We start from the raw sequence: 14,023 nt of genomic DNA on the forward strand, positions 1-14,023 counted from the left end.
TACTGTCTCATAGAGGAATATGACTCATGTGCTCTTGAACAAATAAACATTTGGAAAGAGTCAGATTGTTAGTGGGAATCTCTCCTCTAGTTCTAAAAGAATAAGTTGTTTGTTTCGATCTCCTAATTCCAACTGGTAATTCTGAATAAAGCAAAACTATGTATTCTTTGGATTTTAGAATTCCACTGCTGGAAATAATTTCCAAGAAGTCTGCAACCCTAACAAATGATGGCATATTTAAATTTTCTAGTTTTTTTTTCCTGAAATTTACTATGACAAAAACAAAACTACTTTAAAATGAAAGTCAAAAGAAAGTACTCTACTTATTAATTTATGAATTTTGTTTTGTTTCCAATTGGCCTAATCTTAGTTGAGTCAAACTACTGTAGTCACTGACAGAACTTTTCTTTTTTAAAAAAGTATTTTATTTACTTTTATTAGATAGGACAGAGAAATTAAGAGAGGGGGTAGATAAAAAGGGAGATACCTGCAGACTTGTTTTACCGCTTGTGAGTCTTCCCTCTTGCTGATGGGGAACAGGGGTTCGAACCCAGGTCCTTGCACATGGTAATGTATGTGCTCAACCCTGTGTGCCACCACCTGGCCGCCTCCTATCCTTCTAATGCAGTTCACCCCAGCTTGTGTTAGAAGAAGATGTATCAAACTCATCCCTAAGTTTCGGAATGTTCACAGTGGTGTTTTTCTTACCTGTCTTTAACTTCTAATCAATATTTCTGTGAGAATAATTACATCTGGGGACTATTTTTTGTTTTGTTTCTTACCCAATCTTGTTGTTGTCACTCCTACCTTCATCTATTTATGCATTAGTCAATTCTATTGTATAGTTATCCACATATTGTTTACCATTCACCATTTGGAACTTTAGGTCATGTCTACCTTTGACTGTTGTCAGCAGTGTCAATATGAATGTGTATGTGGAAGTGTTTGTTCGAGTCTATTTCAGTTGACAGAAAAAATTTAAGGAATTATGTTCCAGGCTTGTAATAAAGCACATTGATCACAAAGCAAAATACTTTATCAACCACTCAACCTAGCAAATATGAATATAACAACTTGTAAGGTATGGTCATAAAACAATATGATTTTTGTCTGCCTTTAAAATTTTACTCTAAAATGAATTATTTTCTGCTGTCTATGAAGCAAATCTCATAGCATCCCTATTGTTGGGTCTCTAATAGTAACCAAAACCGTGAAAAGATTTAAAATTGAGGCTTTTCTATTTCTCTAGTTCAGGCCTCCTGGGAAACTAGAGAGAAAACTCACACCATACAGGCTCTTGCTCCCTCTCTTCCAGACTAACACAGGACTGAAAGGGGACTGGTCAGGAGGTGGGGAAAGGCTAGTAAAACTCTTACTCAACTAAAGGAGATGCTGCTGGTACTCCCCATGGCTGTAGTATAACAATGGGTCTGCATTCTTCAGGCACTTAACAAGGGCTCCCCAGAGACTGCTCCTTTCACCGGGTCTCTCCCCTGCAGCACCTTCAGTGCTCATTATGCATTTTTCTGCTTTTGATTCCTTCCTTGGTACCTTGGAAATCCTAGGTCCCTAATGAGATCTTCTCATCTTTCTATAGGATCATTCTTGGACAAGCCCTAAAGAAATGCTCCACTCTTGGGAAATTTTAGTCCAAAGGAAGCTTGCATTCAGTGCTTATACATATCCAATAATGTGAGCCAATTTCTCTCCATAGTCAAGAAACTACAGGGATCCAACCCAATAGTAGGTTTTATTTCAGACTACAACTATACTATGAGCCACATATGTAAGGAGTTTTAATTTTTCTGGTAGCCTCATCTAAAAAATTTAAAGAAACAAGTGAAATTAATTAGCTATTTCTTTCATTTAAACCAATAAATACCAAATATGTTTATACAGACATTTGATCTATATTTTAAAACTAGGAAAGACTGCAAACATTTTCATACTAAACCTTGAAAACGGAATGTGTTTGGGGAGTTCAGAATACCCCACAAGCTTCACTTGGTGCAATGCAAGTTAAAAACCATCACCAAAAATAAGAGAGAAATAATGAAAGGAGTGGTTTATATTTAAAGCATATCTTGATTTGAACTAGCCACATTTCAAGAGCTCGATAATCACACGTAGCTAGCTAGTTTAGGAAGAGATGCCAACTTCAGATTTTGCAGTGCCAAAGTATCTACCCCCTAACCCACAGAAGAAACATCTTCAAATGGTAATTCCAGAGAAAATACCTCTTACCTTTAACAGCCACGATTTGAACTTTAATAACCACTACTTGGGTACATTTAAAAGTTTCAGTGCAGGTTTTCTCTCACTTCCTTTTTTGCAACTTTAACATGGTACAGTCTGAAACCTCACAATCTCACACTGTACTATTTCTACATTGTTTGGGGTCTTAGCCAATATTCTTTTTTTTTTGGGGGGGGGTAGACACAGAGAAAAACCATGGGGAGAGGCGAGAGAAAGAGAGTTAAGACTTGTAGTCTTGCTCCACTACTTGTGAAACTTTCTTCCTGCAGGTGAGGATTAGGGGGGCTTGAAAAAGTCTAATGCCTTATCCACTGCACCACCTCCCAGCCCCTAACAATGAACAGCTTTAAGACATTACAAATTGTGTCAAACTTTATCAGAATCATCGAACAAGTCAATGAAGTTAAACTTAAGGTTAACTTAAACATCATTAAAATCCTAGGTGGAGTATTACACCAAAGTAAAAGACTCTGGGGTGGGGGGTGGGTAGAGGAGGATTCAGGTCCTGTAACATGATGGCAGAAAGAGGACTTAGTGAGCGTTGTATTGCTATGTGGAAATGTTATGTATGTAAAACTATTGTATTTTACTGTCAATTTTAAGTGATTACTCCCCCAATAAAGAAATAATAATAAAAAATGCTAGGTATATTTCTTCCCAAATTTGAGGCCAGACCCTAAAAACCTAATACTGGTTTGGATATAACAAATGACATTCTACACTTGAAATTGGGAGAAAGTCTAAGCTCATTAGATAAAGGACTACAAAAGGTGGAAAAGGGTAAGAGACACTGGCCTTTTTGGTCAATACACTTCCTTTTTGGTCAATACCAGGCCACCCTATTATCTGGGGCCCTAGTCAGGGGGTCCTTTGATTCCCACATAGATGATGGGCCGAGACCTCTAATAGATCCCTCTCTACAACATCTCTAGTCACTTCCATCAGGGTCATCATCATCATCATAAGCCCTCTTGTGGGCCTCTCCAGGACCTTGCCCTCATTATACAGCAGCAATGACAGGGGCTGTCCTACTCTCTGAAGGGAGGCTGAATCCTCCGCTCTGCCACTTGAGGAAGACTGGTTCTGAAATGAATGCAGCCTAGAATGTTCCCAGCTATGACCATGGGCTGTGAGCTGCTCAGACTGTAGTTTGGGAGCTGCCCTACTCCAGCTTTCTAGCCCTATTTCCAACTCTGACACCATCTTCCCAGATAATATCTTTTAATCCACTGCATGTCAGCTACCAAATTCAAACAAAAATTACTAAGTCACAGGGTCCCAGTTTCTCTCTACTCTAAGAGACCCCTATTCTCATCTGCTCTATTGCTGCTTTTTGGTTCCTGTTTACTGATGAATTTTATTGTTTTATCTTTCTTTGTATCTTATCACCTTTCAGTCACCAAGTTGCAGATGTTACTCATTCCATCCTGACTTCCCTGGGCAGACAACCTCACTAATGTGTCCTAGAACTTCATCTCTTCAGAGTGTTACCCTACTAGATAGAAACTAGATAGAAACAGGCTGGGGATATGGATAGACCTGCCAATGCCCATGTCCAGCAGAGAAGCAATTACAGAAGCCAGAACTCCACCCTTTTGCATCCCCAAAAGAATGATGGTCCAGGGGCCAGGTGGTGGTGCACCTGGTTGAGCGCACGTTATAGTGCGCAAGGACCCAGGTTCGAGCCCCCAGTCCCCACCTGCAGGGGGAAAGCTTCACAAGTGGTGAAGCAGTGCTGCAGGTGTCTGTCTCCCTCTCTATCACCCCTTCCCCTTTCAATTTTTTAAAATTTTAGAAAATATTTATTTATTCCCTTTTGTTGCCCTTGTTTTTTATTGTTGTAATTATTGTTATTGATGTCATTGTTAGATAGGACAGAGAGAAATAGAGAGAGGAGGGGAAGACAGAAGGGGAGAGAAAGACAGATACCTGCAGACCTGCTTCACCGCCTGTGAAGCTACTCCCCTGCAGGTGGGGAACCGGGGGCTCGAACCGGCATCCTTAGGCCGGTCCTTGCACTTTGCTCTACGTGCACTTAACCTGCTGTGCTACCACCCGACTCCCACCCTTGCAATTTCTGAGAGTCTCTATCCAACAAATAAAGATAAAAAAAAAAAAAATGATGGTCCATACTTCCAGATGGGGTGCAATGTGAGGGAGAGATGACCAGAGGGCTCTGAACTCCAATTCCATCAAGACCTCAAGACCCAGAGATAGAAGAGAGAGAAAAAGAAAGAAAGAAAGAAAGGGCATTCAAAAGTAGCAACAGGTGCAGGAATCACTTAGAAATGAAGGGATGGCAAGACCATAGAAAAAAATGATCAAATGTATAAAAATATAGATAGTTATAGTCAAACAGTACCTGTGACCTTGGGAGAACTACTACAGTTTAAAATGAAAGTAATTGGTACACAGAATTCTGGTGGTTGGAAAGGTATGGAATTAGATCCCTGTCTCATAATTTTGAAATCAATATTAAATCATTAATAATAATGAAAGATTACAAATTTCATTTTTGTCTTACAAAACAATAACTGAGCTTTATTTAAAATTAATTTCCCCAGATATTTAAATTACCCTAGACACACAAACAAGTATAGACTACGCATAATTTTATAAGCTTATAAAATGAGAAATATCTATGTTTAGGGGGAAGACTAAGAAAAGTGTAACATTTAACAATAGGTGTATTTGGAAAAGTTTAACCATGAGTAATGTGGAGTTTTCCAACATTTTGTACTGCTATATCGCATTACAATACTTACCTATCAAGGCTGTAGTAAATCTATTCATGGAGAGAGGTTCTAAGTACATTGGCCCTTCATAGGCGAACTCCAGTTCACTCCTAACATAGTCCCTAAAAAGGCACAATGATAAGAATTTATTAGATACCCTCTGAACATATATGGGGGAGGAGGATAAACAGACACAGCCCCTTTTTTCTTTCGAAAAGTATATAATGTTAACTACTGTTCTCTACATCTATTATGAGGACAAGTTTAGGAATAAATAGCTACACTAGAATAATTATCTCCTATGCACCAGAAACAAAATTTACTAAAACTGAATTCTACTAGGCAGATAAGACAAATAAAGCTCCTTTTGTGGAATTTTTCTTTCTTCCCATCAATTTATGACAGTAAAAAGTCAACTGAGGTATTATTTTTCAATCCTACTACTTATCTAAAAATAATTCATAGTACATATGCATTCCCCTCTTGCAATGTTGTTTCACCACTCCAACTTACTTTCCCCAAAAGTTCCATCTCCAACTATAATTAATTTCAATAAAATCCCAAGTCAGTTGTATTAAAAAATTTTCCCTCTTTTTTAATGATTGCCTTAAATTATTCATTAAGATAAATTATTTTATTTTAGAAGTGTCACACATATATATATATATGGCTTCCAGGGTTATCACTGGGGCTTGGTGCCTGCACTACAAATGCACTGCTCTGAAGGCTACTTTTTCCCCATTTTTGTTGCCCTTGTTGGACAGGACAGAGAAATCAAGAGAGGAGAGGAAGACAGAGGAATAGAGAAAGACAGACACCTGCAGACCTGCTTCACTGCATGCGAAACAAGCCCCCTGCAGGTGGAGAGCCGGGGGCTCAAACTGAGATCCTTGCGGCAGTTCTTGCACTTTGTGCCATGTGTGCTTAACCTGCTGTGCTACTGCCCAGCCCCTAGGAGAAATTATTTTAACACACTGGTTGTTGACCATGGGTGATGCTGCCCCTTAGGGTATATCTTAATATCTAGAGAAATTTCTAATTGTTACAACTTGAGCAGGGCAGGGGTAGGGAAGGAGAGAAGGGGATGCTACTGACACATAGGACAAGGATGCTGTCAAACAGTCACAACACAGAAAGAGCCAATCCAAAATGTATAGGATTTAAACACTTTACCACATGCAAGGACCCAGCTTCAAGCCCCTAAACTCCACCTCTAGGGTTGCAAGGAAAGAAAAGTTTCATGAGTGGTGAAGCAGTGATGTAGGGTATCTCTTTCTTCCTCTTTTTCCCTGGTCTTTCACCTTCTATGAAAGAGGAGTAGGAGGAGGGTGAGGGGGCAGAGGGAAAAGAGGGAGAGAAGAAGAGAAAATAAGATGGAAAGATGGAGGGAGAAGGGGAAAATGGTATCTATGAATGCTGGAATTGTCTCAGTTAAAACCTTTATGTCAATAAATAATAAAAGAAATTTATGATGCCTGAGATTTCACAAACAGGTAACATTTATATTTACAAATCTGTTGGAAATATTATTGAAGAGTAAATTTATAGGAGGCCAGTCAGTTGCACACTTATTTAAGAGCCCCCTCTCCCCGCTTTCCACCTGCAGGGGAAATGCTTCACGAGGTGAATGAGGCAGGTCTGCAAGTTTCTCTGTCTCTCCCCTTCTATATCTCCCCTTTCATCTAAATTTCTCTGTCCTATCAAATAAAAATAGGAAAAAAGAAAAGTAAATTTTTATTTAAAAGAGAGCTAACTTGGTAGGCTGGTATTATTACTTAGAACTCTAAAGCCATTTAATTTCTTTTGGCCAAAGCATATCCCTTTCCACAGGTCCAGCTTAAAAGGCGGCAAGGAAAAAGTCATTAACACAGAAAGCAGAGGGGCAAGGGTTTGGGGAAAGGGGAAACAAAGGTGACCAGACTTTATTTTTGAGTGATAAAAATGTTTGGAATTGGGTTGTAATGCAGTTACACAACACTCAATGCCTATATACACTGAAATGTTCACTTCAAGAGGTTAACTTGATATTATGTAAAATTTCTATCTCACTTAATTTTTTATACTGTATTTTATTTACTTATTTTGAATACAGACAGAAATTGAGAGGGGAGGGAGAAACAGAGAGAAAGAGAGACTGACTTGCAGTACTGCTTCACCACATATGATGTCCCCTCCCCCTTAGTAACTGGGGACCCATGGCTTAAACTCTGGTCTTGTGCATTATAACATGTATACGAGGTGTGCCACTTGGTCCCTGAAATTTCATTTCACTTTAAAATAATGCCAGAAAGGTCCTCAATCCCTAGTAGGAGCTCATAGAATTGTTGTTTTTCAATCAGAATTTTTCTCCTTTGTTTGCTTTTGTCTTATTACTTATGTTTTAGAACTCAGCAAAGTCAACATTATTCTACATCTTTCCTTCTTTCCTTTCACCAAAGCACTGCTCAGCTCTGGCTTATGGTGTACTGAACCTGAACCCAGGACTTGGGAGTCTCAGGCATGAAAGTCTCTTTGCTTAACCATTATGCTGTCTCCCTGCCCAATTATATATATATATATATATATATATATATATATATATTCTTATTGCTAAGGCATTAGCTGCTTTGCATTATTTAAATCTTATCTCGTTTGTCTGCCCCCACCCCCACTTAAGCTTCTTGCCTTTCTCTTATCTTAAATTCAAATTTCATATAGCAAAACTTCTAAATGGAAATTAACAGTTGATATAATCTTTTCTTTTTAAAACTCCAAAGGAACTTACAACATACATATCAAGTTACTAGCACACTGTTAGGCTCTGGGAGTACTGTGACAGACAAGTCCCTGCTAGCACAGAGCTTACAAACCAGGAGGGGAGACACAAATTAAACAACACTTATCCTATCGATTATGTAATTACAATTATAATTGCTATTAGAACTAATATAGACTATTGGGAGGTTTTTTTTTAAAAAAAGGTCTTATTTTTCTGTTAATGGATTTGCTTAAAATTTTTATCTTTCATTTTCTTCACTGCTAGATTATTACCTGTTTAGCTGATTCTTCCTGCTTCTAACTTCTTTCAATTTAAATGGCATTTATTTTACCTCTTCTCTTACAGGGTTACTATAGAAGGTTGTAGTGTAATAATTTCCATTGTGTTTATCTTGTCCTTTATTCCTATGGGCCTTTTATTCCCCCAGCCTCTTTTGAACTTATCTTTTCCGCTCTCCATACACCTATTACCATGTGAACTACAGAGATTATAGGGCAGTGTGGGAGATGGGCATTCCTAAGAAATAATCATCCCTGGGGCCACAGTGACAAAACCCAGACGCTGTGGATTTCCTCCCACTGGTCCCCACCACATGCTTCGTCAGGGCTTGGAAATCCGTTTCCTCCTCAAGGCTGCAACTTCTTCCATGATCATCCTATCTAGGTGGCTGGTTCTCAGTCACTAGCTATAGAAACTGACATCTCCACCTTAGACCCTTTGCTGCTGCTCAGCTTCTACCTTTTAAGAACAGATGAGAATCTTCTCTGCTTGGCTGCCCCACCTTCCAGCTCCACAGGGAAAACTGTCTCAGGCCCAAAACTCTGCAGAGCTGGGCTGGATGAGGCAGTGAGTGGCTCTGGAAGGTTGACAAAGGACTTATGCCAAACTATAATACAGACGAACTCACAAGAACAAAGATTCTATGTCCAAGTTATGTGCATGCTGGAAATGAAAACTCTTAAGTCACAACACCAGAGAGTGGTAAACCCGGTAGAGCATACACATTATCTATCATACAAGAGGTCCTGGATTTAAGCCCCCAGTCCCCACCTGTGTGGAGGAAGAGGGGGGTTCATGAGCAGTAGAGCAAGGCTGCAGCTCTCCCCCCCATATTTGTTTCCATCAAAAAAGAAAGGGGGGGGAAGGCCACTGGAGCAGTAGCAGTAGATTCCTCAGGCAGCCACCAAGCCCCAGTGATTACCCTGGTGAGAGAAGAAAAAAGCAAAACTCTTTATCTCTTAGTTCTAACAGAGTAGGTTATTTGCAACATTAAGGGGGGGGGGGGAGGAAAAACAAAAAAGCACACTAAAGGTCCTGAAACTACCCAAAATTCCATGAGTTGCTTTAGACCACAAATTAGTCTCAGAAAAGAGCCATAATCCTAATTTTTTTATCATTATTTTTTAAAAATTTTTATTGGGGGATTAATGTTTTACAGTCAACAGTAAATACAATTTGTAATAACCAAAACCTAGAAGCAATCCAAGTGTCCAACAACAGATGAGTGGCTGAGCAAGTTGTGGTATATATACACAATGGAATACTACTCAGCTATTAAAAATGGTGATTTAACCATTTTCAGCACATCTTAGAGCTCGAAGAAATCATGTTAAGCAAAGTAAGTCAGAAATAGAAAGATTAATATGAGATATTCTCATTCACAGGCAGAAGTGGAAAAACAAGATCAGAAGAGAAAACACTAAGCAGAACTTGGAATAGAGTAAATCTAATTTCTAACACAACTTCTATTTTAAGTCTTAACTGATGAGATGCTCAAAGGGAACATTACAACTTTTCAAGTGAGAAGATTTAAATGGCAAAGATCATTAGATTGATCAGAAGCAAGAATTCATGGCATTCTACTCAAAACTGAAGAAAATCTTTCTTAAGTTTTTTACTTGTGAACTGCAGAAAATCAAACCTCAGGGGACTGGGCAGCACAGAAGGTTAAGCGCACATGGCGAAAAGCACAAGGGCTGGCATAAGGATTCCGGTTTAAGCCCCTGGCTCCCCACCTGCATGGAGGTCACTTCACAAGTGGTGAAGCAGGCCTGCAGGTGTCTTGTCTTTCCTCCTCTCTGTCTTCCCCATCTCTCTTGACTTCTCTCTTTCCTATCCAACAACAACGACAACAATAACAATAAATACAACAAGAGCAACAAAATGGGAAAAAAATAGCCTCCAGGAGCAGTGGATTCATAGTGCAGGCACTGAGCCCCAGCAATAACCCTGGAGGCAAAAAAAAAAAAAAAAAAAAAAAAAATCAAACCTCAGCACTAAATGGCTTAAGAATCCACTTCTCTAGTCCCCCGTAGTAGCCTGTATCTCTTCTGACTGAACCTGTTTGGGGGATAAGGAATGCAAAAGATGTAATGAAAAAGGCCTCAACAGTAGCTTGGAATTGGAAAAATTCTTGTTATAAAAAGAAACATACCAGTTATGGGGCTGGGGGGGGGGAGAGATTAACAACAAAACCTAGGAGCTTGCTACTTCACCAGCCGTTCAAACACCTTTCCTTTTAGCAGTATTTTAAGCAACTTGAGTCATTGGACAACCCAAGAACCATCTGTACACTCAACTCACTTAAAAAAGCATTCAAACAAAGATAACCCCTAATCTGTATCAAATAATATAAATACCTAATCTATTTCTACACCAAATAAAGTGATAAGCCCTCCATGTTATCTGAAATATGTGCAAACAAAAGGCACAGCATAATTTGAGATATGGATGCTAGATGTGCAAACACCTGCATTTGAGAACCTACTGTACCCTAAGCACTGTGTTAATCAAACAGCTCATACTCGCAGTATTCAGTTATTTAAATCTTCTTTGTCCTACCCCCACCTTCAGTTTCTTTCTGACCAACTATATACTGGGCATTTTTTTGCATAGAAAAAAATTCACAGCTTTTCCAACAACCCAATACAATATGTAGTGTCAGGGTCACTTAGTCCAACAGAATAGGTCACTGGGGGGGGGGGGAAGGGGAAGAAAAATAGAGAGGAAAGGGGTGATGGGAAGAAAGGGAGAGGGAAAGAGTGAGAGAGTCACACCTGACTGGGAGAGAGCATAATAATTATGCAAAAGACTTTCATGCCAGAGACTCTGAGATGCCATATTCAATTCCTAGCACAACTGTGAGCCAAAGCTGAGCAGTGCTCTGGTCTTTCTTTCCTATTAAGAAAATAAATAGGTATTTAAGAAAACCAAAAAAGCATACCTAAAGAGATCCTGAAATAGCCTGAAACTGGGTGGGGGTAGATAGCATAATGGTTATGCAAAGAGACTCTCATAGCTGAGGCTCCACAGTCCCAGGTTCAATCTCGCCCACCACCATAGGCCAGAGCTTAGGAGTGCACTGCTGTTTCACCCTGTGTCTCTCTCAAAAATAAAAATAAACACTAAAAAAAAAGAAAGAAAAAAGAAATAGCCTAAAATTCCATGAGTTTAGGCCAAAAGTCAGTCTAAGAAGAGCCACAAATTTTGATTTTAAGAATAAAACCAACCAAACACTGAAATGAGTCCAAAGTTGGCTATCTGATGATAAAAATTATTTTTTCTTGCCACTAGGGTTAATGCTGGAGCTCAGTACCTGCTTCCAATAGCCTTTTTTTTCCTTCTTCTTCTTTTTCCCTCCTTTCTATTTTTATTAGATAGGACAGACAATTGAGAGAGGAAGGGGAAACCGTAAGAAAGAGACACACCTGCTGACTTGCTTCACCCTTGTGAAGCATTCCCCCTGCAGGCAGGTGTCGTATGCTTTACATTGGTTTGTTCTAGCCCTCCCCCGCCAAGAGAATTGGATCAGTCCAGTTAATTTCGCCGGCCCGCTTGGCCCCGCCCCAAGGAACCCCAGGAGAGGGTTCCTGAGTTCGAGAGTTCGAGAGTAAGAGAGAGTGTTTGTGCCGCCGCAAAGAGACAGCAGAGTTCTGTTTGGTGATTAGTTTGTCTTAGTTTATGAATCGTTGTTCCTGAATAAAGAAATACAGCTTCCCTGCCCAGCCGTTGTCTCCGCGTCTCTGTTACCCACCTGTGAAGCTAACCTGCACGGCAAGAGCTTACGAATTTTAACAACAGGAAGGGAGCAAGAACTCAAACCTGGGCCCTTGAGCACGATAATATGTACACTTAGTCAGGTGTGCCATCACCTGGCACTCTAAAAAAATTTTTTTTAACATTCCCTTTATACATAGCAGTGGTTCTCAACTATGGAAAATGTATGGGAAATGTATTGTTCCTGAGGGACAACATTTGGTGGTCAGGAAATTTTTTTTGTTTGTTTTACAACTGTTCGAGTTGAGGAAGGAGGGCTCTGGAAAGGACAGTAAGCAAAGGGGAAGGTGTTAATGTTTTACACACAGAACTCCCCCAAAAAAGAAAGCTCCCAAAGAAAACTCCCAAAGAAAGACCCAGGTTTAAATGCTAACAATTGGGAGTCGGGTGGCAGCGCAGCAGGTTAAGTGCAGGTGACACAAAGGAACCCAGTTCGAGCCCCCGGCTCCCCACCTGCAGGGAGTCACTTCACAAGCATTGAAGCAGGTCTGCGGGTGTCTTTCTCTCCCCGTCTTCCCCTCCTCTCTCCACTACTCTCTGTCCTATCCAACAACAACGAGAACAGTAACAACAATAAACAAGGGCAACAAAAGGGAATATTTTTTTAAATCTTTAAAATAACAACAACAACAAAAATACTAACAATGCCACACAGAGAAACCCTTAAATACATGCTTTCAGTTACACACGCAAGTTATCTAGATTTTATACGTAAGTAACTCAAGAGTTTTACATTTGGGGGGGGTAGATAGAAAAATGGTTATGCAAGAGACTCTCATACCTGAGGCTCCGAAATCACAGGTTGGATCCACCCCCCCCCCCCCCAATAAGCCAGAGCTGTGCAGTGCTCTGGTGTTCCTCTCTGTCTTTCTCTCTCTGCATCTCTCTCAAAAATAAAATATTGAAAAAGAACAACAAAAAAAAAGTTTTACATTTGAAATCACACTTAAACACCCAAAAGCAAGATTAAAGAATATACTTTCTTTCATCTTTTGAAGCCCATAATCTCTTAAATCATACACATACATAACTGATGTTATATCATTAATTTTAACAATACTGGAGTTAACCTAGAGAAAAACAACCAACTATGGAAGTGAACTACACCCTCACAGGAATTATCTTGTCAGCAGAAGGTATTCTTTTTTCCCAGTTAGGACTGGATAACCTTAATTTTAAAGGCTGGCATTGGAAAATACATACCTTATATCCCAAAGTGAAAAAGAACAGTTCAATGGTTTTAAGAACTGCAGAACTTTCCATCAAATTCTAGAGCTCAACTGGAACATTACATTTATATCTCACCTACACTGACTTTTCTGAATGTTTAATATTTCTGAACTGCAAACTACATCCACTCCATAGACATATTTTTAAACACGTCTTTATGACATGGGAAAAAATCTGATAAAAATTACAAAACACAGCTGTGCAATAAAAAAAAGACATTATTAAAAGTCACTGAGCACTTACCTAAATGTCAGAATTATGCTAGGAGTTTTCTTCTCTTTATTGTATTGGATCATTACAAAAGCCCCATATTACCACAACTGTACAGTTGAATAAGTTATGATTTATCTTTTTAAAATAAATTTTTATATTTATTTATTTTCCCTTTTGTTGCCCCTTTTTGTTGTAGTTATTATTGATGTCGTTAGATAGGACGGGGGGGGGGGAGACAGAGAGGGGGAGAGAAAGATAAGACACCTGCAGACCTGCTTCACTGCCTGTGAAGCTCCCCTACAGGTGGGGAGCCGGGGGCTGGAACCGGGATCCTTTATGCAGGTCCGTGCACTTCACACCATGTGCACTTAACCCACTGCGCTACTGCCAAACTCCGTGAGGTTTATCTTTCTAATCAATAACATTACAGGTAGAGTAAATCAGCGACATGGAATTTAAACCCTTTCAATCACCATCTGCCTATCCAAGTAACGTACTCTGAGGTGCCCAAGTACATGGAAGGGGGATTCCAGGGTCTACATTTTGACATTTGTCTTAAAACCTACAGTGACAACTTTTCTTTCTGGTTAAAAAATGAATAAATAAGAGCAAGTGTTTCCATCTTAAGATGAAATTCAGCAGTGATTGGTTAAGGCCACAGGCCAATGTCCGGGGAGACTGGCAATGTAAGTGTGAGAAAGACATCTCACTGCCTTGACAGGGGCTGTATCCAGGGAGAAAGATGCTACAAGGAAGAGGACTGTCTGAAGTAGAT

General features: G+C 39.6%; 1 protein-coding gene and 1 long non-coding RNA gene across 6 annotated transcripts in view; one reads left to right on the forward strand and one right to left on the reverse strand.

Moving 5' to 3' along the window:
• LOC132540219 (uncharacterized) overlaps positions 1 to 14,023 on the forward strand; it is a 994,902-nt gene that overhangs the window by 592,865 nt on the left and 388,014 nt on the right. The gene's annotated exons all lie outside the window — the stretch shown is intronic.
• The window catches only part of RNF145 (ring finger protein 145), a 104,982-nt gene that overhangs the window by 28,082 nt on the left and 62,877 nt on the right, over positions 1 to 14,023 (reverse strand). For all 5 annotated transcript variants that reach the window (XM_060198070.1, XM_060198067.1, XM_007528658.3 and 2 more), the window contains one exon: positions 5,022 to 5,113. In XM_060198070.1, the coding sequence (XP_060054053.1) occupies positions 5,022 to 5,113 (92 nt within the window). The remainder of the gene's footprint in view (positions 1 to 5,021; positions 5,114 to 14,023) is intronic.

Source organism: Erinaceus europaeus, chromosome 9 (genome assembly GCF_950295315.1).
Source record: "Erinaceus europaeus chromosome 9, mEriEur2.1, whole genome shotgun sequence".
Classification (NCBI taxonomy): domain Eukaryota; kingdom Metazoa; phylum Chordata; class Mammalia; order Eulipotyphla; family Erinaceidae; genus Erinaceus; species Erinaceus europaeus.